We start from the raw sequence: 26,501 nt of genomic DNA, 5'->3' as shown, positions 1-26,501 counted from the left end.
CAGAGGGGTGCCGGTGGTCAGGGCTAGGGGGCCCCCCAACACAAGGGGGCCCCAGGCGGCCGCCTACCTATGCCTAATGGTAAAACCGTCTCTGTTAATCATTATCTAGCTTATAAGTTGTAGAAGTTCATATTGATTTAGGGAATCATTATTGATTTAGCATCTGATCCGAGCTGGAATGTTCCTTATATTCAATTCAATTCAGTTTTATTTCTATAGCGCCAAATCATGACAAGAGTCATCTCAAGGCACTTCACATAATAAACATGGTCAGATCAGTTCATATGGAGGCAAGAAGACCTTAAAGATTGAACCTCAAGGAGAGAATGCTATTGACATTTCGTTATCTGTGTTTAGAGCTGCAGAGACTCTGAGCTCCAGCTAATTGGATGAAGGCAGGCCAATTTAAAGGGAACACATGCAGTCTTGTGTCTCCTTTTTGACCAGATGTTGAATGGTCAAACTGTACCTAAAAACTGACCATTGCTGGACATTACACTGGAGCAGTTCACAGCCGAGTGTGAAGTAGCTGGGATGAGAATTAGTTCCTCTAAATCCGTGACCATGGTCTTGATTTGGAAAAGTGTATAATGCCTTCTCCGGGTCAGGGATGAGGTCCCGCCCCAAGTGGAGTTTTAAGTACCTCTGGGTCTTGTTAGCAAGTATGGGTAAACTGGAGCATGAGATTGATTGGCGGATTGGTGCTGCATCTGCAGGGCTATGGGTGTTGTACCTATCTGTGAAGAGAGAGCTGAGCCAGAAAGCGAAGCTCTCGATATACCGGTCAACTTACTTTCCTAGCCTCACTTATGGTCATGAGCTTTGGGTAGTGACCAAAAGACGGAGATCATGGATACAAGCGACTGAAATGAGTTTTCTCCGCAGGGTGTCTGGGCTCTTCCTTAGAGAAAGGGTGAGAAGCTCGGTCATCCGGGAGGGGCTCAGATTAGACCTGCTACTCCACATTGAGAGAGGCCTGTTGAGGTAGCTCGGGCATCTGATTAGGATGCCTCCTGGATGCCTCCATGGTGAGGTTTTCCAGGCACGACCAACCGGCAAGAGGCCTAAAGGGAGACCCAGGACACGTTGGAGGGACTATGTCTCTCGCCTGGCCAGGGAACACCTTAGGATTCCCCTGGAAGAGCTGGCCTACATGGCTGGGGAGAGGGAAGTCCAGGCCTCTCGACTTAGGCTGCTGCCCCCGCGATCCGAAAACGGATAAGCAGAAGACCCCTCCCCCCCCCCCCCCCACACACACACACACGGATGTGTTGTAAAGCACATTGGTGGGTTGTAGAACCCAAGCTATATAGAATACAGGTTATTTATGTGGGGGATGGTAGTAGAGGGTTAAGATTAACACTTCTCCTACCCCATGATTGGAAGGTTGCAGGGTTGAGCGCCACTCAGTCACTCACTATCATTGTATTTTTAGGCAAGACTCTTAACCAACCTTACCTGCTGGTGGTGGTCTGAGGCACTGGTTGCACCAGTGTACGGGAGCCTTGCTTCTGTCAGTGTGCCCCCAGAGAAGCTGTGATTACATTGAAGCACATCATACAGGCCATTTGCCCTTTAGTGTATACAGTCCAGGTTTAAGCCAGTGGTTTGCTCTAAATTCATTTTAGTTGTAATGAAATTAGTCTAGAGATCATGGGCATAATCACACCTGGTCTAGAGAAGATGGACATGATAAGACTTGAGTGTTGCAGGGCCCCAGGTTGGCATGATGGTGGACAACCCCATGGCAGCACATAATGTGACATTGCCACCATGCTGCCCAGGAACACCAACAATGGCCCGATGGCATATCACATTATGACCTCTCCTCCTTTTGGTGAGATTAAACCCAGCTTCATCCATGTAGATGTATTCATGGGGTCTTTCCATTGCATCCTGTTGAAACTCCCTCTGTTGAAATAGATATAGTTTTGCAAGTGATACAGAACGCGATTTAGGCCACTACAGTAAATCATCACTTAGAGAAATCAACCTTAAATGTGTCTGGATATATGCCCACATGTACATACTGTAATCTTTGCCCTTTGACTCTTTCTGAATTGTGATCAAAGGACACTGTATAGTTGTTTAATGCACAGTCAGATGTGCTTGAGGACACAATTGACAGTAGAGAGGCTGACACCATTGATACCCTCAAAATTTACATGGTCCTCAGTGATCTTCTGATAAATGTCTCTCAGTGTAATGACATTTTTCTCATGGACCATATCAACAATTAGGGTCTCTTGGTGTGGGGAGAACATACCTGTTCTCCCACCCCCATTTGGCAGTCTTTGAGCTCTACAAATAGAGAACATGGAGTTAGAAAAACTTACATGAGATACTAGGCCTATGAACAGTTAGAACGACACCCCATTACAATACTACAGTGCATTGGTACAGTGATGTACTGAAACATGTTTTCACTTACACTGTGGTGCAGTCCAAAGAGCTGGTAAGTCCCACCCCTTTTGCCAACTCCATTGGACCTCTAGATAGAAAAATCGTCAATGCAAGTAAATGTGAGAAAATAATGCTTTTCTTTCATTCACTTGCATTGATGCATTTTTACTAAATCTAGAGGTCTAGTGGGGTTTTACATATGGGTGGGACATACCAGCTCTATAGAATGTCGTACAATAATTGCTGCCAACATTTACATACTGTACAATGATGTCACATAAAGGCAATTACCGGTTCTCTTCTCTAAATCATAGGATTATAGTGGACACAGTGAATCTACTAATGTTTGGTGGTACCCTTTGTCCAGCCTCCCTTATGCTCATACCATGGAGATGAGCATGGTCGATCACAGTAGCTCTGATTTAATCAGATATTACTGTTCTTTCTCTCTCTGACAGCATGGTGGGAGTATCTAAAAAATACAGAGTCTTCACTAATACCATGCAGACGCACACCTATCTGGAATAATCCTGATATTTTGCAAAATAACAAAATGATGAACCTTCTGGACTGGAAAAATAAAAGAATCCTATACATGGAACACATATGTGAAGGATTGGACTTCATCCCATTTAATATAATAGTCTGCCAATTTGGAATAGATAAGAATAGCTTTTTAGAATATCACCAAATTAAATCTGTAGTCATGAAGCGAGCGTGTACTTTTATTGGTTCCGTTAGAACCTTAGAATACGCTGCTTTTTCAGGGAGGTTGAGGCCGCAGGTGAGTTTTATTGTACAGACCCTGGTTTGGACTCCCTAATTAGAATTTGTTTTCTATTTTAAGGTGGAATGGAGATGGCCGTACTTGTTCTTCTGTGACAACACACTTCCCTTTTAAATCACCCGTTATTTAATGGTTTTAAATACTAGGGCAGAAGTTCACTGGAGGCCATCCAGCTGACTATTATTTGGGTCCTATCAGGATTAATTTGCGCCTCTGTCAGCAATGTGGGCGATGGCAATTAGAAAATGATTCCTGTTAGTTGATCAGGCTAACATGAATTTATCAATTAATCTAATTAATCCACCCTTTGAAATGGTACCTTCCCACGCTAAACAGAGACTTTTTCACACGTGCAGAACAGAGCCTGTTTGAACCAGCTAACCATTATGACTTATAATCCTTAGGGTGTCCTGCTACAATAGGGAGGAGGGGAGACTAGCTCCCATTACCTAAGGTATCTTTTCTTAATCTGTCACAACCTGAAAACAAGTCCTGAAGCACAGGAACAAGCAGTTTAAGGCGGCTTACCTCTCCTTTAGATCTGGTCGGGGCTCCCACACAAAGGCTAAAAGAGACCTTTAAGAATCGAGAATGAGGATTCTTTTTCCAAAAAGTTTATTTCAAGATTAAAAAATACAAAAAAGAGTAAATCTAAGATTAAAAAAATACCCTTAGGAGGATGCTGCTTCTAAAAATCTTCCTGAGAATAACTGTTCTCTCTTCCTGCACCTGTCGGTGCTACCTCGTCGACTTGTGTCAACACTAACTGTCACACACTGACTATCTACTTCTAACTGCCCTTTATATATCATTCTACAAACTGCCAAGCAAAACATCTTCCATAGTGAAGCAATATCTCAACCAGTCATGAGACATACTAAACAATGTATTCATTTGCCAGTTACATACATCTTTTTATCACAAGACAGCAAAACAATGTGATTATTTGTCAGTTACATATCTTAGTCAAACACAAGACAGCCAAACCCATATGATCGTTATATTTGTAAGCTGGTTTCAGCTCCACCCAAAGTCCAAAGCTTCCCCACGGAGGACTTTCACATCCTGAGATGTCTCTTCAGTTGGCCTTCTTCTGCCCCACCTCCTTTGCTGCTTTCTTTTCAGTTGGACCACTCCTGCCTGATTCCACTCGCACGAGCAAGCTCTCGCTTATCTTTGCTTTCCTTCTGACCTCCTCCATTGTTTCTGGCATGTGAGAGCTTGCAACAGTCAAACAAAAATTTAAGCTTAATAAAATAGAATTACAAACACTACCAAGGGTATTAGACTTCTATAATCGCAAACCCCCCAAACTACTGTCTAAAGTATATAAGACACTGTCCAAAATAGACGATAGAATAGCAATCTCTATTGAAAAATGGGAGGTGGATCTATCAGTCAGCTTTGACCAGAACTTCTGGTCCCAAACTTGTTTAAAAACTGTTAAAATGATCAGACACCCCAATTTACAATTAATTCAGTAAAAAATTCTACACAGAGTACACTATACAGGTCATCGGATGTTCAAGATGGGGTTTGTGTCGTCTGACACCTGTACACACTGCACAAACAACATTCCTGACAATTACATTCACACACTGTGGTCCTGTCCAGGAATTTTGGGGTAGAGTATGTGAAGACCTGTCAAAGTGTCTGAAATGTCATATCCCAACCGCCCCCTCTCTTTGTCTACTTGTTGGACGATGTCCCGATTGAAACATCTTTGGCTCACGTGGTTCTGACTGCCATATGCATCGCTAAGAAAACTATCCTCTTGAATTGGGAAAAATAGAGAAACTCTCTGCATTAACCAGTATAGAAATCTTTTATTAGATCATGTTACACTTGACATAGCCTCTGCTTCCACTTCAAATCAATCTCTCTGGGCTCCTTTGATCGGTTCCATCACATAGTGATGACGGGTGACCATTGATATTGTCCTGTGGGATGATGTGGGTGAGGGGGTGGAGGGTCTGAGTTTGGAGTATCCGGACGTGCCCTGGAGGTGGGTTCACTGGGGTTGTCTGGGACTGGGGGGCTGTTGCCCCCCTCTGGAAGTGCTTGGGTTGCCTCGGGGGGTGGACTGCTGGTGGTTGTGAGTGGGGCCCCTTGGAGGTCTTGGCGGTGGCCATGGGTCAATGCCTGGCAGCTGCATTGCCCCTGGGCGGGTCTGGGTGGGGGCCTGGGGGCTCGGGGTGTGGGGTGGCCGGCCCCATGGGGGGATCTGGGCGGGGCCTTGGGGGTCGGGTCCTGACATGTATGCTGCCGGGGAGAAGGCAGGAACATGCAGCAGTGCCTGGCTCAGGTTCAGGGGCCTCGGGTAGACCTTGGTTCCTCTGTTGTCCCATCACAGGGGAGGGGGAAGTCCAGGAGGGGGAGAACCCAACCTTACCTGGATGTCCCATGTCTTATATAATCTGGAAGTTGTGCAAATGCAGGGATGGGCGTAGATATTCTGCTGGGGTGGGACGGGGTTGGTGCCCTCGGACTCCGTGAGGCTCTGTGATCCTGCTGGTTTGGGCCCTGGCAGGATGGGGTGGGGTCTCCATGCCCTAGGTAGCATTTTGACAACAGAGGTGCCTATTGGGGCCAGTGGGGGAGCTGGCTCTCTGGAGGGCTAAGCCCAACCAGCCATTCCTCCCCATCCCCCACACATTTCTCTCCTCCTGCTCCCTCACATCATCAGAGTGCGGGCATGGACCCCATTTCCGCATTCCTATGGCAACCTGCCCCCCAATTTTATTTGCACCTTAGACACTTCCACCGACGACATTCCACGCAAACACACACTTAGGGCCTTGGGACTGAGCACATTCAACGGCAGTTGGCAGGGAGATTTCTCAGCCTCATCCCAAGTGTCGGTGCAAACTGCACTTAGACACTGAGGGCTGTGGGTGCAAGTGGGATGGTGTGGTGGCATCAGCTAGCATAGGCCAGGCAATGCCCGCACTGCCCGCTCACCACAGCCATGGAATACACCTCATCAACACTCACTAACACCGTATTGGAGCAGGCAGAGGGAGACTAGGGGTCTTAGAACATCTCTGTTGTCGCTTGGCTTCCTGGGGCTGGAGGCTAGGAGGGAGATCCGGCCGACTGGTTGGGGTCTGGGGTGGTAGGTTTCTGTGCTCAGCGTTGGGCGGGGGAGCCTGCTCATCAGCACCCCAGCAGAAAGGGTGGAACTTTGGGAACTGGTAATGTTTGTACCCCATGTGCAGCAGTACCAGGACCAGAGTGAATAGGGTGTGTATGGGGAGCATGAGTGGATGTCTGGCGTGCATTTTTGTAAGTCTTTGGTTGTATGTGTATGTGTATGTGTATGTGTGAGCATGAGGGAGGGAGTGTGTGACTGTGTTTGTGTATGACTTGATATGTCAGGTGGGGCCTGACTCCTGCCTTCTCCTGGGACTTCTTTTGATATAGATCTTCGTCTCCCCTTTCCCTGCCACACCTGGTGTAGAGTGCGGTGCCTTGGTCTGCCTGGGTCGGGGCTCCCGGGTCAGGGAGTTTAAGATTTTTGGCATCTGCCTGACCAATCCCGGTGGCGGCCTGGTGGGGTCTGGGTCCCTGGGCTCTGCTGGGTCCCCGGCAGGGGTGGTCGCCCTGGCTCGCTGGGTCCCGGGCTCTGCCGGCTAGGGGGTGGGAGGCTGCGGACGGGCCTGTGGGCTTGCCGCCGATACCTCCCGGGACTCTGCCGGCTGCTGGTTGTGCCCCACCCCCCCACCCCCAGGGGCAATCCTCTGCACCTCTCGAGGGGGGCAGGGGCTTTTCTGGTCACAGTCTCCCTGGGGTTCCTGTGCTCTGGGGCAGTTCCTGGATCTCTGGGACTTGGAGCTCCCTCCGTCTCCTGCACATCTTTAGGGGGAAGATCTGTGGCCCCTCACACTCTATTGGACGCTCCTATAGAGAAACCTTACATAAACAAGCGCATAGGTGCTCACATGGTGCTTTCATAAGTGTGGACTTGGGCACGTTCAACACATGTCTTAAGGCTATGGTTGGCACTTAATGCACTGTGATTTATTATCGTGTGATTGTTCAGTTAAACAATGTTGATTTTATATTTCTTCATCAAGTTGACACAGTGATAGCTTTATCTTGTTGTATTGTTGTTGTGGCTCATTTTTTGTTAGTTTTTATTTTTTTCTCCCTTTCTGCAGTTCTAGAAGCAGACTCTTGTTCATTGTTGTTTATTTTTGTGGATCCAACACCCCCCCCCCCCCCCCGGCCCCATCCGCCTTTCTCTTACACCTCTGTCTCCGTGTCTGGTCGGAATTAAAAAGCATTCAAAAACAATAATAGTTTTAAGTATCAGGCGTGACATATCAGACGCTTTGATGCTCCACCTGAGAGTAAACCTTTAAGGCTTGTTACCAGCATTCAGACATCAATTCTGTTTGCTTCACAGCCAGACAGGACACGGGGGAAAAAAAAAAAAAAGATATTACTGTTCTTTGTCTTTGCTGACCACCTCTCCCACGAACTCTTCCTCTCAGATTTCTGTCCATTCTAGGGCCTCACATATCAGTGCTCTTTGAATTGGCTTACTTTACATGTTCCCCCACATCATTAGCCACAAGTGTGATCCATTTTAGTTGTGTTCAAGTGGTGACACTTGTGCTTTATTTGTGTTGGACTTTTGTCACCTTTGCTCACCTTTATGCAGCACAGGTGTATCACAATGAAATTGTGTTGGCAAGTGGTGTCTAAACAGGTGAAAAGTGCTTATGATTTTGTCAAAAGAGTTATTGATTCAATTAGTGGGTTCAAGCAACTGAGCATTTGGTTCAGACAACTTTAGGTTACTGTCGTAACCCCGGTTCTCTGAGTAACATGAGTGAGATGTCTCACTATGGGATACGCCCCTCCGCGGATTCCTCAGAAGCACTTATCTCAATACGCCAATCCTGATTGGCCAGTGACCGTGACGTACGCGTCCCCCTGCTACTATAAGTAGCAAGCGTCCCAACGTACACCCTATTCAAGATAAACACCTCTTCTCGCTTCGCCCAGCAAGAAGGGTTGTCTGGTGAGACATCTCACTCATGTTACTCAGAGAACCGGGGTTACGACAGTAACCTAAAGTTCTCTTTCTTAACATTCGTTTCGATGTCTCACTATGGGATATGGAGACTCCCGTATTGCCAGACAGCTTATCCAGCGATCACCAACCTACAGGGATACGTCTTGGCCCGCCAAAGACCCCACACTCAGAATCGTGTGAGTCATTGCAGGGACCGAAACATCAAGCTTATAGAAGCGTGCAAATGCAAGTGGAGAAGCCCAACTTGCTGCAGCACAAATCTCCTGGATTGACAGCCCCCGAAAAAGGGCCCAAGAAGCAGACAGGCCCCTAGTAGAATGGGCCCTGAGCCCAACAGGAGCCTGAATGCCCTGACAGGAGTAAGCCATAGAAATAGCCTCCACAATCCAGTGGGAAAGCCTCTGCTTTGTGACGGGTTTCCCCTTACGAGGCCCACCCCATGACACAAAAAGCTGGTCCCCCCTGCGAAGGTTCTCCGTCCGATTCACATACTCCTTGAGCGCGCGAATCGGACACAGCTTGTGCCACCGCTCCTCCTCAGGAGAGGAGAAGGGTGGCGGGTAGAAAGCTGTGAGGATAATAGGAGAAAAGGAGCCCACCACCTTAGGCACAAAGGCAGGGTTGGGCTTCAGGGACACCTTCATGTCACCGGGTGCAAACTGGGTGCAGGATGGGTGCACAGAGAGAGCCTGTAAGTCACTAACTCGCTTTGCAGATACCAAAGCCAGGAGTAGCACCACCTTAAGAGACAGGATCTTAAGGTCGGCCCCCCGATTCAGCCGTCCATAGGTTCAAATGGAGGCCCGGAGAGGGCCGACAGCACCAAGGACAGATCCCATGAGGGCACCAGGGGTCGAGACACAGGGAGAAGCCTGCGCGCGCCCCTCATGAAGCTACACACCAGGGGGTGTTGACCTGCCAGTTTCTTCCCAAAACCCAAGTGTCGGGAGGAAATGGCTGCTAGGTACACTTTAATGGTGGAGAAAGCCTTCTTCCCATCCAACAAGTCTTGCAGGAAAGACAGAATGACGTTCACCGGGCATTGGAAGGGTGAGACCTCCCTGCCCTGACACCAGGCTTCAAACACCCTCCATTTACAGTCATATAGGGACCTAGTGGAGGGGGCCCTAGCATTCTGAATGGTTCGAATGACCGCCTGGGGCAGCTCTGCTGACACTAGCCCGCACCCCTCAGGGGCCAGGCCCACAGGGCCAGCCGTTCTGGATGAAGGTGGAAGATCGAGCCTCCCGCTTGGGACACCAGGTCCCTGCGAAGCGGAAGTTTCCAAGGTTGGCCCTCTAGGAGCTGGAAAATGTCCGCCACCCAATGCATAGCTGGCCAGTATGGGGCCACCAGAATGAGAGTGTGGAGCTGGGTTCGTACCCTCAGCAAGGTGGGTGGTATCAGGGCCACTGGGGGAAAAGCGTAAAGCAGTCCCCGTGGCCAGTCGTGCGCCAGCGCGTCCACGCCGAGTGGAGCGTCTCGGTCGCGCAGAGGACAGTGAGCATTCTCCTTGGAGGCAAAAAGATCCACTACGGCTGTGCCGAACCGGATCCAAATCTGTTCCAACACTGCTAGATGCAGGCTCCAATCCCCGTACAGGGGTGTCCCTCTGGACAACAGATACGCCCCCCGATTCAGAACACCCGGGACATGGGTGGCTCTGATTGAGAGGAGATGCCTGCTGCACCATAGGATCAGTCTGCGTGCCAGCGTGTGTAACCGCACGGAGCGCAGCCCCCCCTGGTGGTTTATATAAGCCACAGTCAAGGTGTTGTCTGTTCTCACTAGGACATGATGGCCGGAGAGAAAAGGCAGGAAGCGCCTCAGGGCTAGAAAGACCGTGAGGAGTTCCAGATAATTTATGTGTGTCCCCCAGAGCTCTCTGCTCCACACACCCCTGACAGAGCGACCCTCCAGGAGCCCCCCCCAACCTGACAGGCTCGCATCTGTCGTGACCACTCTCCTCACGAGAACCAACCCCAAAGGCACCCCCTGTGCCAAGAGGGAGGGGTGACGCCAACAGCGGAGCGCCGTGACGCACGCTGCAGAGACCGTCACCCTGCGCGCTCTGTGGCGTACTGGAGAGAGACCCAGAGAAGCCACCCAGCGTTGAGAATCTCTCATGTGTAGACGGCCGAGTGGTACCACTGAAATAGCCGACGCCATGAGACCCAAAAGCCTGAGGCATAACGCAAACCGCACCGAACTGTGTAGGCGGAAGCGCGCCAGGCAGAACGAGAGCGCGTTCACGCGCGGTGCCGAGAGACGGGCCGTGAACGCCCCTGAGTCCAGATTCAGACCTAGAAAGGTTATTTTCTGGGAGGGGAGCAAAGCGCTTTTCTGCCAGTTTATTCTGAAACCCAGACCACACAAGGGAGGAATCACAACCAGCGTGTTTGACGCTGTCTCCTCTCTGGACCGTGCCAGCAGGAGCCAGTCGTCTAAATACGTGGCCAGCCGAATGCCCCTCCCTCTCAGAGGGGCGATCGCCGCCTCCGTACACCTGACAAACACCCTCGGGCTCAGCGAGAGGCCGAATGGGAGCACGGTGTATTCGTAACACACTCCCTGAAAGGCAAACCTCAGAAATGTCCTGTGTGGAGGGTACACGGGAACATGAAAGTATGCGTCCCTCAGGTCGATTGAGGTGAGCCAGTTGCTCTGGTGAATCAGACGCAAAAGGGATGAGAGCGTGAGCATTTTGAATCTGTACTTTCTGAGGCATCGGTTCAGGGCCCTCAGATCCAGGATCGGGCGAATCCCGGTCCCTCCCCGCTTCGGGACCAGGAAGTACCTGGAGTAGAAACCGCTCTGAGACCGATCGGGAGGCACAATGCATATCGCTCCCTTCTCCAGCAGGGAGGAGATTTCTCCCTGAAGGATGTGAGCTGACGACCCCTGGGCGTGGGAGAACACTACGCCGGAGAATCGAGGAGGAACAGAAGCGAATTGGAGCCTGTAACCCCTCGAAATTGTTCTCAGCACCCAACGTGAAGCAGAAACCGCTGTCCATTCCTCCCTGTGGGTGGAGAGCGGTGACACAGCCGTGACACACGGAGCACCAGCTCCCTCCAGAGGTTGTGGGGCAGCGGTGCTCGTGGCAGCCACTGCGCATGCGCGGGGGCTTTGTGCTTTGACGGCCCAGGCTTACGGGGACGACCCGTGGCGCCGCCCCCGCCTGGAACCGCTCATGGGTGACATTTATATTGATTTTTGCTGCGCCCTTGACATCTTGTCTGGATGCGACAGCGAACCTTTTAATGCTCCTTGAGCGTGACATGTTTGTGAAAAACAATGTGAGTGCTTGTGACGTGTGCTTTGAGCCGGCACCGCCGGCTGCACGTCCTGGCCCCACCCTGGACCGCTCGGGAACTCTGCCGGAGGGGTTCCGTGAGGGGGGGGGAGAAAGCACCATGGCAACATCCAACAGGAGGAGCTGGCGAACGGGGAACCGCCAGCTGCAGCGTCGGGAGGGAAGAACTCCGACAGGCTGCCCACTTCTTCCTCCTCACCTGCTGACCGCCGTGTCTGGTGGATTGTCCCGGTGGCGGAGCAGCTTGGTTGCCGGATCCCTGAGGCCAAACTGGTCGAGGCTCTGAGCCCGAAGGAGCTGGTTGGACAGCTTGAGGCTTCGGGCGCTTTGGGATCCGGAACTGAGGCTGGGCTCGGGCAGCTGCCTGAGGCAGGTTCGGCCGAGCCGGCAGCGCCGGTGAGGGTTTACGGGGAAGGCAGAGATGAAGGGCTTCATCCTCTTTCTTTTTAGCCGCACACCGTTGCTGCATTGATGCCAGGGCAGAGCCGAAAATGCCTTCAGGCACGATTGGCATGTCCAAAATGTCCTCCTTCTCTCTCTCAGAGAGGTTGGTGAGGTTCAGCCATCGTGCACGTTCTTGAAGCACCGTCATGCCCATAGCTTTAGCCGTAGCATGGACCGCGCAGCGCTGCACACGCAGGCAGATGTCGGTCAGTACGGTGATTTCCTCCCGCACCTCCGGGTCCGGCTTCGTATTCATGTCCTCACAGAGCTCGGCTTGGTACGCCGAGAGCATGGAGGAGACATTCAAAGCTCGGACCGAGATGGCGGCAGCCTTGTACGCCCTCTCGTTCAGCGCCGACTGGAAGCGGTCCGCCTTCGCAGGGAGAGCGGGAGGCCTGGAGGAAGTCGCCGAGAGCCGTGGGTGCAGGTGGGCTGCAACCAGCGGTTCCATCGGCGGCATGCGAAGCATGCCAGCCGTCTCCATCCCTTCGAAGTCCAGCGAGGAGGCTCCTTGGACAGGAGACCTGGAGCTGAACGGGTGTTTGTCCCAGGAGGACCCCACTTCTTGGAGTAGCTCCGGGAAGGCGGGGAGGAGGGGCTTTGCCGCCCTCGTGGCCTGAGGCAGCTTCTTTCCCTCGTAGCGGGATCTGACAGCCTCAGTGACCACGGTGGGCCAAGGGATGTTGAGCCTGGTCGCAGCGCGTCGGCAGACTGACTGCATGTCCAGGTGGGCGGCCGGAGAAACCGCTCCATCCCTGGGAGAGGACGGAAAGCTAGGCATGGAGGCCTGAGCGATGGGGAGAAAGACGTCGTCCTCCTCTGAAATGAGGAGTTCCGAGGTGTCCTCGTCGTCTCCGTAGTCCAACTCCAACACATCCTCGGCGGGGTGGCTCGGACCGGCCAGTTCGAGCTGTGAGCCCCAGCTGAGTTCGGCACACGGTTCCGGCTCCGGGAGGACATGTTCGCTGGCGTCCCCAGGCGGTGGCCCAGGGGCCGGCAGGCAAGGGTCCTTCCCCGACAGGCTAGCTTGGCGCGCTAGCCGCCGGCGAAGGCTCTTCAGGGTGAAGCAAGCGCAGCTCTCACATGACCCGGGGACTTCCAATGCCAGCTGGGCGTGTTCCAGCCCGAGGCAGCTCGAGCAGACCCTGTGCGGGTCTTTGCTTGAGATTTTGTTCCCACAGGTACAGAGGCGAGCTCCTGCACCGTCGACTCCTCTGGTGGGAGGAGCGGCTTCCATGTTGGCTAACTGGTGTGTTAGCATAGAACGAACAGATGCACTGGAGTGTGAAGCTGCTCGTTATGCCCCGAGCCTATGGTGAAGGTCAGGACAGAAGGACGGTAAGTTAACGTTCGGCGACGGAGAGAATATTAGAAGGCTCCGTCTGTGAACAGTTGAGCTAACTTACCTCAGAGATAAGCGACCACCGAAGCGAGAAGAGGTGATTGAATAGGGCGTACGTTGGGACGCTTGCTACTTATAGTAGCAGGGGGACGCGTACGTCACGGTCACTGGCCAATCAGGATTGGCGTATTGAGATAAGTGCTTCTGAGGAATCCGCGGAGGGGCGTATCCCATAGTGAGACATCGAAACGAATGTTAAGAAAGAGAACAGCATTTAACGTTTTAGCAAGTGAGAAAAATTGTAAAGGAATCTGTCGAATTTTGTGGGGGGATAATACGTTTTGGAATGAAGCTGCTACATAACAAAATGTTGACAAGGTGATGCAATGTGAAGAAAAGGTCTCATGTTTCTCTTACCTGTTCTTCACATTTGCCTGATTTGTCTCTATATCTTTGTACCTGTCTCGTTCAGGTTGGTGTACAGGCAGTTTTACCCGTTAGCCATTGAAATTTGTCGCTATCTGAAGATTCCGGATTATCAGGGGGTGAGCAGAGTTCTGAAGCATTGGGCTTCGTGTAAGGTAAGCAAACACACACGATTTCACCTGAGGCTACTTCCACATGCAATTCTGACCAGTGTGTTGTGGGCATGTCCAGGTACAGCAGAAAGACCTATCTGATGAGGCCATAGCTCGGGCTGTTTGTTTGAAGGTTGGAGACTCACCTGGAGTTTCATACTCGCATATTGCTGCTAAAGCATACGAATGTGGACGCACTGAGCTTGCTATAAAGGTACTTCAGTCAGAAAATACTCAGCCAAGTTTAGAAGTATTTTGATATTGTGTATTGTTTTGTGGTCTTCTGTGATTTTATTTGCAGTTCTTTGTAGCATTTTTATAACGTCTTCAGAATTCTGTAATACTCAGTTATTTTTTTTCCAACTCCCCACAGAAATAATTTTTTGTATAGTATTCTGTAGTACTGACTGTTTACCTCCACCAGCTGCTGGATTTTGAAGCTCGTTCTGGAGAACAGGTTCCTCTGCTGCTGAAGATGAAGAGGAGTCAGCTGGCTCTTGGTAAAGCTGTGGAAAGTGGCGACACTGACCTAGGTGAGTACTAAGGCCCCGTCTACATCTATCTGTCAGAGAAGTGATTTGTTACCGAATGTATTAATGTGCGTGTTGTCAGTATACACAGTGGTCACATATCTGAAAAATGAAATGAATCGAGGAGATTTCTTCATGACTTTGAGGAATCAACCTGTAGCGCTCAGTCTTTACAGACAGGTGAGCTCACCTGGCTGTGCTTTGTTAGGGGATGCTGAGTCTTCACCTGCATGTATCAACCTGTCACATGATTGTTGTCAGTTCTGTAAACTACAGGAACAGGAGACTCTGAAAGATCTCTACAACCAGGATGATGATCACCAGGAGCTGGCAAACTACTACATCATGGCAAGTTACAGAGAAAAGGTAATGGTCACACCTGTATCAGCTCTGTGTTTGACCTCTGTCTAAAGAATGGAATACCAACTCTTTCTTACCTTTGATTTACCTTTCTGCTCGGGCTTGACGGTAAATCAAAAATTTACTGTTACCAAAATGAATGACTTACAACGTCATTTTGCCCATGTTGGTATGTCCGGTATTTAAAATAAATGAAAAGACGTGAGTACGTTGCCGATGTTCATGTCCCTTAAGAAGTTGTGGCACAGACCAGTGGAGTTCATGTCACAGCTAGTCACGTGACTCCACCCCATTCACTTCAAGAAGATATGGCTGCAGACAGCATGTTTTTTACCGTAACCGGATATAATACAACCAGAAGTACATGATGGTGGCTCATTATCTCTACCGGAAGTAGTTCCTTTCATCATGACTTTATTTACAATTGCATAGTATTTTCTTCTCTCTTCAAAACTTTGTTTGGACTTGCGAACTGGCAGACTTTTAAATATCTTAATTTAGAAAATATTTAAATGATTTTAACTAGTAGAACATATTTATTTTTTTTACCTATGTTTAAATCTTGCATTATGACCAAATAGTAAAGTCATTTATCCCTCAGACAGGAAATGTAGGTGTAACTGCAGTAAAACAGAAAGAAAGTTACAAGAAAAGGCTATACACTAAGGGCTGGGAACCTCGTGATATGACACGATGTCTTACATGTCTCACAATACAATAATATCGTCGTCTTCCTCCGTCCGAGTCGCAGGGGCAGCATCCCAAATAGGGAGCTCCAGACAGTCCTCTCCCCGGTCTTCTCCACCAGCTCCTCCGGCAGGACCCCAAGGCGTTCCCGGACCAGATTGGAGATGTAACCTCTCCAACGTGTCCTGGGTCGACCCGGGGGCCTCCTGCCGGCAGGACATGCCCGAAACACCTCCCCAGGGAGGCGTCCAGGAGGCATCCTGACCAGATGCCCAAACCACCTCAACTGGCTCCTTTTGATCCGGAGGAGCAGCGGTTCTACTCCGAGTCCCTCCCGAATGTCCGAGCTCCTCACCCTATCTCTAAGGCTGAGCCCGGCCACCCTACGGAGGAAACTCATTTTGGCCGCTTGTATCCGCAATCTTGTTCTTTCGGTCATTACCCAAAGCTCATGACCATAGGTGAGGATTGGGACGTAGATCGACCGGTAAATCGAGAGCCTTGCTTCCTGGCTCAGCTCCCTTTTCACCACGATAGATTGGCTCAGAGTCCGCATCACTGCAGATGCTGAACCAATCTGCCTGTCGATCTCCCGATCCCTCCTACCCTCACTCGTGAACAAGAACCCGAGATACTTAAACTCCTCCACTTGAGGTAGGACCTCTCTCCCGACCCGGAGTTGGCAAGCCACCTTTTTCCGTTCGAGAACCATGGTCTCAGATTTGGAGGTGCTGATCCTCATCCCAGCCGCTTCACACTCGGCCGCGAACCTACCCAGCAAGAGCTGAAGGTCAGAGCTGGATGAAGCTAGTAGTACCACATCATCCGCAAAAAGCAGAGACGAGATTCTCCTGCCACCAAACTCGACACACTCCACACCACGGCTGCGCCTAGAAATTCTGTCCATAAAGGTAATGAACAGAACCGGTGACAACGGGCAGCCCTGGCGAAGTCCAACCCTCACCGGGAACAGGTCCGACTTACTACCGGCTATGCGGACCAAACTCATGCTCCTCTGGTAAAGGAACTGAATGGCCCTTAACAGAAAGCCACCCACCCCATACTCCTAGAGCGTCCCCCACAGGGTGCCCCTGGGGACATGGTCATAAGCCTTCTCCAAATCCACAAAACACATGTGGATTGGTTGGGCAAACTCCCATGTCCCCTCCATCACTCTTGCAAGGGTATAGAGCTGGTCCGCAGTTCCACGGCCAGGACGAAAACCACATTGCTCCTCCTCAATCTGAGATTCAACTATCGATCGTACCCTCCTCTCCAGTACCTTGGAGTAGACCTTTCCAGGGAGGCTGAGGAGTGTGATCCCCCTATAGTTGGAACACACCCTCAGGTCACCCTTCTTAAAGATGGGGACTACCACCCCGGTCTGCCACTCCACAGGAACTGCCCCCGATGACCACGCAATGTTGCAGAGACGTGTCAACCATGACAGCCCTACAACATCCATAGCCTTGAGATACCCAGGACGAACCTCATCCGCCCCCGGGGCTCCGCCGCTGTGTAGTTGTTTGACTACCTCAGCAACTTCTGCCAAAGAGATTGGACAGTCCATCCCCAGGTCTCCCGGCTCTGGTTATTCCTCGGAATGCGCATCGGTGGGATTGAGGAGCTCCTCAAAGTATTCCTTCCACCGTACGACTATAGCCCCAGTTGACGTCAGCAGCTCCCCATCCCCACTGTAAACAGTTTGAGCGAGTTGCTGCCTTCCTCTCCTGAGGCGCCAGACAGTTTGCCAAAACCTCTTTGGAGCTGATCGATAGTCTTTCTCCATGGCCTCTCCAAACTCCTCCCACGCCCGAGATTTTGCCTCGGAAACTGCCACTACTGCACCCCGCTTGGCTATCCGGTACCTGTCTGCTGCCTCCGGAGACCCACAGACCAGCCACGCCCTGTAGGCCTCCTCCTTCAGCCTGACGGCTCCCTGAACCTCTGGTGTCCACCAGCGGGTACGGGGATTGCCACCACGACTGGCACCAGCCACCTTGCAACCGCAGCTAGCAACAGCCGCCTCAACAATTGCAGAGTGGAACAAGGCCCACTCGGAGTCAATGTCCCCCACTGCTCTCGAGACGCGGTCAAAATTCTGCCGGAGGTGGGAGTTGAAGACCGTCTTGACAGGTTCGTCTGCCAGGCGTTCCCAGCAGACCCTCACTATGTGTTTGGGTCTGCCAGGTCTACGCGACATCTTCCCCTTTCATCTGATCCAACTCACCACTAGGTGGTGATCAGTTGACAGCTCCGCTCCTCTCTTCACTCGGGTGTCCAAAACATATGGCCACAGGTCAGATGATACGACTACAAAGTCTATCATCGACCTGCGACCTAGGCTGCCCTGGTACCAAGTGTACCGATGGGCATCCTTATGTTCGAACATGGTGTTCGTTATGGCCAAACTGCGGCTTGCACAGAAGTCCAATAATGAAACACCACTCGAGTTCAGATCAGGGAGGCCGTTCCTCCCAATCATACCCCTTCAGGTTAAGCTGTCATTGCCCACGTGAGCATTGAAGTCCCCCAGCAGGACAATGGAGTCCCCTGATGGAGCACTATCTAGCACTCGTCCCAGGGACTCCAAAAAGGGTTGGTACTCTGAACTGATATTTGGCCCATAAGCACAAACAACAGTCAGGACCCGTTCCCCGACGCGAAGGCGAACGGAAGCTACCTTCTCGTTCCCCGGGGTAATTCAAATACCAAACCTTGTTGGAGAAGATGGTTTTATCCAGATTTTTAATTTCATTACATCCAACAATGTTTTAGATCTTTTTATGTCTTGTTTTCACCCTCACCACAGCACTAAGACTGCTCTTATTCGTGTTTTAACGATATTTTGCTTGCCTCTGATTCTGATTTTAATGTGTTGTTGGTGCTTTTAGACTTTGACACTGTCAACCACGCAATCCTATTACAGCGACTGGAGCAGTTAATTGGCATTCGTTGAACAGCTTTAGAGTGGTTCCACTCCTATTTTAATTGCAGATGTTTTAATGTTGCCCTGGGGAATTGCGCCTCTAGAGTGGCACCTCTTTTTTGTGGGGTTCCCCAGGGGCCCGTTTTAGGTCCACTTCTTTTTAAGCTATATATAATCACTGTTCACATGGACACGAACTGAAATGATCCGATCATGCCGTGCGTACATATGCACCAAGCATTTAATCCGATTAAATAGGTTGAGCATGCGCAGAGTTGCCTTTCCCAAAAGGAAAATTGTAAACAAACGCCATGAAACGAAATGAAAAATGTAAAAACAGAAATAACTATTCTTCCCTGCTTTCCTGATCCATTTATTCAATTTAATATTTTTATTTAGCTCATAGAAGTTACGTTTTCTTCAGTGAATAACTGCAGATATATGCTTTGCTGCATTTTATTGTTGATTAAAATAAGGGAGGGTTATGTCTCTGCCTCTTGATCAGCTGGTCTGCGGGTCTGAAGTGACAGCTGTGCCGTTGCGCTGCGGCACAGAGCGGGGGTGGGGGGTGGGGGGGGGGGGGGGGGTTAGACTCATGTTTTATTACTGTGCTCTGTTGTGGCTTATTATTAATAACATGTGACAATCAGCTGAAACTGTTGAGAAAAATCTGTTCAAACAAGATAACAGAAGATGTTCAGAAAGTTTAGAAGCCTGTGTTCATCATTAACGTACCGCATCTCAGGTCATCTGTGTTTACGTGCTTTTAACACCAGGGTATCCGCGGGTCCTTAAAAAATCTTAAAAAGTCTTAAATTAGCTTTTCCAAATTTAAGGCCTTAAAAATCCTTAAAAATGACATATAATCCTTAAATACAGTTTCCAAAGGTCTTAAATTTTCAAAGACCCAATAAACAAGATTATTTTATTTCTATGAAATTTTCATGAATTTCTAGTTAGTATTCAGCATTTTTTGCGTACGATGTTAGTGTAAGCGGAACCATACACATTCAGTTGCTTGTGAAAGGGGCTATTTTTAGATGAGCACATTAACTGGTTAAACTAGTGGGAGCTTGCGCCATGGGGAAGTGCAAGTTTGATGGTAACTGGATGGCTAATCCCATGTTCGCGACGCGGTTAGCACCAGTTCCAGGCAATAGCTGGAAAATAAAGCTTAAATTTAATTATGAAAATAGCTTAAATTTGGTCTAAGTGGCCTTAAAAAAGGTCTTAAAAAGTCTTAAATTTGGCTCCCTTAAACCTGCAGATACCCTGTAACACGGACTTTACTGTCGTCCAGAGTATTTAACCGAGGACGTTTTCCTACCCAACATCAGCCTCCAATCAGGTCTGTAAAACCCATATTATCCTGTGTTCTTTACAAGCGTGTCTCCATCACCTGCTGCAGAAGCTGCTGCGTTCAAAGCTGACAGAAACGGGGATCCGTGCGCTGCAACCCCTGCAATAAACCTGCGTATTTCCAGTACAGATTTGAACATGTTTGTCAAATGATTTGTGCAATAATCAGATTTTTATTTTACTTCCACAAAATGCAAGTTCTGAATTAAAAATTACTGAAACGGGGACGACTTGTCGTCGGATTTAAAAGCCGCCGCTCGTTAATTACGCCGTCATTTTTTAAGTCAGGTGGTCCAAATGACAGCAGAGAGGCCCGCTCGCTGTTGCACACATGCACAGTGGGCATTATTTTACCCCAACAATCCGAATGGCTGTGTACATGCACGTCAATCGGAATGATGAACGAAATAAACCACCTCTCCCAATCGGATTGAAGTTTCAATCCGATCGGGCCGAATCGGATGAGAATATTCTGATTGACATGTTTACATGCAGAATTTTTGATCTGATTGGGCATTCAATCCGATTAAATATGCGCATGTAAACGTGGCTATTGACTGTTTCAGTCCTAAACCTGACTGTCTCCCAGATAAAACTCTAACCATGAACCAGAGGTTTGGTGTGTCTGGAGTGTTGAACTGATAGAAATCTCAAATATAAGGTTTCAAGTTCTGAGCTTTAATAGAACAGACATGCTGACCTTTGATCTGTGTGTTCAGAGGTTGGAGAGCCGACTGTCTCACCTGCAGAGTGCTATAGATGAATACAATAAGGCCAAGAATGACTTTGCTGTAAAGGTAAGTTAAGAGTAGAAAATTCTTTATTGGTTCCACAACTAAGACCTTTGAATCATCATGGCAGAAAGTGCACAGTACAGGTAAGTGTAACGGAAAACCATAACACGCCTCAAGACTGACCGAAAGTAATCAAATGACACAATTTCCTCCCTGATTCCCGCCTTCACCCCCCCTCTTCTCCCATTTTGTTTCTTATGTTCCAGCGCCTTTCACCCCTTTTTCCTGCTCCTCCTCCCTGAGTAACTAAAGACAGAAATGTCACCTTGACTCTTGTCTGGTCTTTTAGGCCACAGAAGATGAGATGCGTCTCCTTCGTTTCCAACGAAAGTTGGATGATGAGAAAGGGGCGGGGCTTCTCGGGCTGTCTCTGCAGGTAGGTTAAGGTGCTGGGGGTTTTCCACGTGAAAGTTTATTTTTTGAGATATTTGAACAAACAAAAAATGTGACCAATTACAAACCAGCTAAGTGTTGTTTAATGATGCCACTTCTGGTCCAGGGAACCATGGAAGCTCTGATGTCATTAGGACTTCACAAACAAGCAGAGCAGCTCTACAGAGATTTCAAAGTACCTGACAAAAGGTGATGACAACCAACATACCAGTCACACCTGTGTTTTATCTTCTCCTCACCTGTCTACCCTTGTCTACTTCTGCAGGTATTGGTGGTTGAAGCTTAAGTCTCTGGCAGAGAAGGAGGAGTGGGAGGAGTTGGAAAAATTCTCAAAGAGCAAGAAGTCCCCCATTGGATATCTTGTAAGAAGCTCCACCCCTTACCATTTTGTTTCCATTGTATTGCATTTCTCATAAAGCCTTGCTGCGTTTGTCTTCAGGCGTTTGTTGAAATTTGCATGAAGAACAACAACAGGTATGAAGCCAAGAAGTACGTCTGTAAAGTAACCCCTGAGCAGAAGGTCAAAGCTCACCTGGCTGTGGGGTAAGATGACAGCTGTGACATTATCATGCAGGAGGCTCCACCCTATGCTTATTTCTCTTCTGTTTCTGTCAGTGACCTGGAGGGTGCAGCGGACACTGCCATCGAGCGCAGGAACGAGTCAGAGCTGGGGGCAGTCCTCTCTAGATGCTCCGCCTCCGACCACCTTCTGGTTGACAGGTTGAATCGAGCACGGGTCAACTCTTCCAAAAAGTGATGTGTACGTGGTCCAACCACGTAAACAAGCTCCTGTCAGATTCTAAGAGTCTGATCTATCAGCTGATGAGATGGAAAATAAAAAAATTTTGACAAGGTGTTAGCTTTTCTCTGGGCCGTTTCATTAAACACATCTAAACATCTGACTGTTTCTGTTACTGGAAGATCATTAGGAATTCATCAGTGTTCTGTTGTTATCCTTATTGTGCTTGGGGCATTGGATCTGGGGCATGACATGCTGCTCCTTGGGCAGTGTAGACCCTGAAGAGGCATCGGTTCTCCCAATCTGGGAAGGAGGAGTTGAGAGAGGGACAGTGTCTGCGTGGAGAGATCCGTTGAGCTCAGGAGGGTTCCTGCTTTGCTGTGGTTTCTGGGTTGAAACCTGGGTTAAAGGAAGGAGGGTGTGTGTTCACACAGTCCCACTTGGCTCACAGCAGACGCAGTTTGGAACAAGCTCAACTGACGATATGGTGATTAGCTGCGAGGGGAACAGCGGGCTAATTTTTCGGGTCCAGGCCTGGACCCTGGACAAAGAACTGTGAGGCTGGTTGGGCCAATGTGAAGCCCACTAATGTGTGGGCTAACCCTAACCCACACTAACTGGAGCGTGTATGTGAATGCGTGTGAGAATTGCTGGTTCATAGTGTGTATGGAGGAGAGAAGCACACTCCTCAATGCATTTCATGGTGTCTGGTGTTTGATTATTAATGTATTTTTGTTTTGTTGTTTGTGTTCAACTTCCAGTTAGAGATGGGCAGTGGGTGCAGTACCTGTTCTGACAGGCAGCCGCAGTAAGAGTTAAATAAACCTTTGAGGGTGTCTGCAAGGTGAAGGGGGCAAGGAGGTCACTGGTCAGTGTTTAGTCTGCCCCTGCTGTAAGGTCTAGGGGGGGGGGGGGGTGTTGTAGCTGACTGTTGATTTGTTTTGTCCTTTTGTTAAAATAAATCTGATTGCTTTTGTTAAATCCACGACTCAAATTTCCTTGGGCAATAATGTACCTGCGTGCTTTGGTAACATCTACTTGTCACATCTGGATGAGCTGTGGGAAACATATTCTCACCATGCATGCTTAAGCGTAGTTTATGCGTCTGCGTTGGTACGGAGACATGCAGCGCCATTAAACGTCTTGGCGAGGGCTCTCCCCGTCTTGCAAGGGTGAACGTAGTCAAGCCCACTTTTCTAAACATCCATAGAAGGACACAGCGAATGGAAGCGTGTGACGGTCAGGACACCGCTTTCGTTAAAAACATCGCCATTGTGTGCGTCTCTCCCACACATAAGCACAAACTAGGCTTTACAGAGCGCATGTTCTCCCCTATGGTTCTCCCTCGTGCATGTTTAGAGGTAGCAATAATAGCTGTGTGAAAAGTAGTCAATCCTTTTGGTTCTTTAGTTTAAACTTTATGCTGACGTCATCCGTGAAGTTTTTATCCCACTTCCTCGTTCTGGACCAGACTGCTGATTCGGCACTTTTTTTACGTTTCATCTGGGTTGGCCACCGGGATGGGCGGGGCTAATCTCAGCTGACCAAAAGAACAGGTCAAGGACCTAAATACCCAGAGGTCTGCGATAGGTGAGTCGTTGCCCAGGTAAGGGTGCCTGGCCCCGAATAGACTGTATTCAAAATCCGCTGATTAAACAGCAGGGGCGTTTGTTTGCGGTCCGAGGAGCAGGTTCTGGTTCTGCAAAAGCAGAAGAAGGGTTCTGACACCAGCTAACCGGAACTTACTGTAACGTAACAGGAAAGCGCGTTGGCTCGTTCAAAGTTCCTACAGCTAGTTAAACTAACCTTAACTACCTGGTTAAACTACGCCAGACCCACTGCAGCCTTGCGCTAACCCAAACACATCTGAGTCAGAGGTGACTCCGTGGTTCCCTGTGGTCAGCGGTGGCTCTTTACACCGGGAGCAGTGGCAGAGTCGCGGTCAGCTCTACTCCGCCTCTCCGCTCCTCCAGATCCCGGGTCTTTCTCGATCCGGTGTTATGCAGACATTTACCGCCTGTTGTTGGATGAATCACGACCAAACATTTAAATATGTCTATTCTATCTATTTACTGAATGAAAAAGTTTGGTTTCGGGGAGATAAAAGACAGTAACTGATTTTGACTCGTTTTATTTTGTTTGAGACAAATCTATTTTTATATGAAGTCAGTCAGGGTAATCTGTTCAACAGTATACATTTGAAGACATGAAATTGGTTAGGGTTTGGAAACCAATAAACAATAAAACATTTTATTTCTAATTAAAAACAACAACACACTAAACCACCACCTTCATCAATAAGCTTCTTTGTTTTAGATGTTTTCGGTTTTGTTGGCTCTTTTATTTTATTATATATGGGGGAACTGCAGCAGAGGAGCTACAGTTATGTCGCTTTAGGAATATTACGTTTGAGCCCGTATGTCTCAGTCGTGTCCTTGGGCAAGACACCTCACTCTCCTTTTTCTGGTGGTGGAAGGCGGGACTGGTGGTGCTTGTGTATGGCACATCGACATATAAATATTGGACAATGGGTTTCCACGGGCTCCAATAACAGGTTTTTGAGGCCAAATGGGAGGTGGCCACCACCACCATTTTGACCGTGTCACAGGTTCCGTCAAGCCCAGACAATTCCACAAAAGGGAAGAGAGGTGGAGCTGAGGGTGGGGCTGTGAGGCTGACGGCACCCGGTCGAACTAGCTACAGGCTAACCCAAAGCTAACGCGGAGGTGGGAGCTAAGCTAACGGAGGTAGCAACCTAGCTACAACCGGAGTTAACTGTGCACAACACCAGAGCTTCTGAGTCAGAGATACGCCGGGCTGACCGCTGGGTAAAACGGGGTGGAACACAGAGGTCTCCGAGAGCTCCACAAGCCAGCAGCCGCACAGCAGACAAGCGCCGCTGCGATCTGAGATGCGCAGAGCTTCCACTGGGGAGACCCGGGTGGAAAGGTTTCCATCCCAGAGCTCCACAAGCTGGCAGCCCGCGCAGCAGACAGAAGCGGCGATCAGACAGAGATGCACCGAGCTGCGGGGAGGCGAGAACCGGGTGGAAAACATCGGTCTCCTGAGAGCTACACAAGCCGATAGTGGGAACCCAGCTCCACCAACATGTTATATTTCAACCCATTTTCTAAAGTGCAGCATTATGTTAAATGCACTGGGTTTTACCCTATTACATTTAAATTTCATGGTTAAACAGTACATGTTAAAATCTAAGCTCAGCTCGGCAGTGACCTAAAATACATAAATATAATTTTACTTACCGAAAAAAATGAAGTGGAGACTCCTTGGATGCTCTATTAGTGCAATTAATGCCACAGCAAGTCATTTTGTCCAACAATTGCACAAAAAATATCCAAAAAAGAATACACAAACACAGAGACTCAAAGTCCCGGAACAGTTTCCAGGCCAGACCGAGGCTCTATTGGGCCTTTCCACGGAGCTAGCTTTGTGGTCACGTGGGCCTGAGGCGGCGGTCACGTGGGTCTGTTGCTCATTAATTATACAGAATTTTAGGCTTTTACTACACTTAAACAGAAGAGTGAGAAAAAAATTCACCCCCCTCTGAGTTGTCATGAGTGTAAACTAGATAATTTAAACCAAAAGCATGTTTTGGTACCAGGCTGTAAACATGTTTATTTCTGCTGTGAAATTGGTATTTTTAACATGGGAGTCAATGAGGATTTGCTCGCTTCTGACACCAGCCCCTAGTGGATGAGGGTGGAACTGCAATTTTTGGTACTTTCGGGTTGGACTCAATTTTTGAGCCGCATTGCGGGGGCTTGGTACGGCAGCGTCACCTCTTGTCAGTGGGCCCCAGGGCAGCCGTGGCTACAATCAGAGCTGTTGAAAGAGAGAGTTGCGACACGCTTTCTACTTGCTGACTCACGTTCACGGTAGTTCCAAACATCCCAGCGCCGTACAGTCAGTTTGAACAGCGTATGGTGGGACAAATCACAAAAATTGAATATAATTACATTTCCCCTGGCGATTTTTGGTAATTATTGAATAATATCATATATTATATTCTACATTATGTCCTAACTCCTTCACAAAGTAGCCTATTTATTTATTTTCCTGAGCATTTGTAGGAAGACAAACACCCGTGACTGTTCTATGTTTATGTTTATGTATTTAGCAGACACTTTTGCTCAAAGCGACTTATAAGTGATAATCGGCATGTTGCCCTTGAGGCTAACAACAACAACAACAACAACAACCAATTTCCAATCAGTCGAAGGTAGCAGTGAGGCAGCATGATGAATCATGGAGAGGAGGGAACAAGGAGTGGACAATAAAGAGGGGGACGGGTGCAGGGAGGGTGCTAGTTTAGAAGATGTTCTCTGAAGAGCAGGGTCTTCAGGAGTTTCTTGAAAGTGGAAAAGGAAGCCCCTGGTCTTTGTAGTACTTGGTAGGTCATTTCACATTTGTGGAACGATGCATGAGAAGAGTCTGGATTGTCCTGAGCGTGGTGTATGCACTGCTAGCCGACGATTCTGTGATGACCGGAGCGGCCGGGCCGAGATGCAAGCCTTTTGCAAGAGGATTCAGGTAGATGGGAGCCGTACCATCTCGGACTTTGTATGCTAGTGTTAGCAATTTGAATTTGATGCGTGCAGCTAGCGGTAGCCAGTGGAGCTCAATGAACAGAGGGGTGACGTGTGCTCTTTTTGGCTGATTGAAGACCAGACGCGCCTCTGCGTTCTGGACCATTTGAAGAGGTTTCACAGTACAGCCTGGAAGACCAGTTAGAAGGACATTGCAGTAATCGAGGCGGGAGATGACAGTAGATTGCA

At 49.1% G+C, this 26,501-nt stretch overlaps 2 protein-coding genes across 5 annotated transcripts in view; both read left to right on the top strand.

Moving 5' to 3' along the window:
• vps16 (VPS16 core subunit of CORVET and HOPS complexes) overlaps positions 1–21,865 on the top strand; it is a 32,632-nt gene extending 10,767 nt beyond the window's left edge. The window contains exons 14-24 of the mRNA XM_054743063.2: positions 13,809–13,917; positions 13,994–14,128; positions 14,339–14,447; positions 14,527–14,624; positions 14,706–14,810; positions 20,499–20,576; positions 20,863–20,949; positions 21,073–21,155; positions 21,232–21,328; positions 21,406–21,509; positions 21,582–21,865. Of these exons, the coding sequence (XP_054599038.1) occupies positions 13,809–13,917; positions 13,994–14,128; positions 14,339–14,447; positions 14,527–14,624; positions 14,706–14,810; positions 20,499–20,576; positions 20,863–20,949; positions 21,073–21,155; positions 21,232–21,328; positions 21,406–21,509; positions 21,582–21,723 (1,147 nt within the window). The 3' untranslated portion in view covers positions 21,724–21,865. The remainder of the gene's footprint in view (positions 1–13,808; positions 13,918–13,993; positions 14,129–14,338; positions 14,448–14,526; positions 14,625–14,705; positions 14,811–20,498; positions 20,577–20,862; positions 20,950–21,072; positions 21,156–21,231; positions 21,329–21,405; positions 21,510–21,581) is intronic.
• A 1,292-nt stretch (positions 21,866–23,157) lies between these two features.
• rgn (regucalcin) overlaps positions 23,158–26,501 on the top strand; it is a 26,051-nt gene continuing 22,707 nt past the window's right edge. The window contains exon 1 of one of the 4 annotated variants that reach the window (XM_054743070.2): positions 23,158–23,295. The gene's annotated coding sequence lies outside the window, so the exon portion shown is untranslated. Of the gene's footprint in view, positions 23,312–26,501 lie in introns of all 4 variants that reach the window. The other 3 variants (XM_054743068.2, XM_054743073.2, XM_054743069.2) reach the window with 3 other exon arrangements.

This window comes from Nothobranchius furzeri, chromosome 14, assembly GCF_043380555.1.
Source record: "Nothobranchius furzeri strain GRZ-AD chromosome 14, NfurGRZ-RIMD1, whole genome shotgun sequence".
NCBI lineage: Eukaryota > Metazoa > Chordata > Actinopteri > Cyprinodontiformes > Nothobranchiidae > Nothobranchius > Nothobranchius furzeri.
Note: the sequence above shows the minus strand (reverse complement) of the source record. Positions and strands in the feature narration are given on the sequence as shown.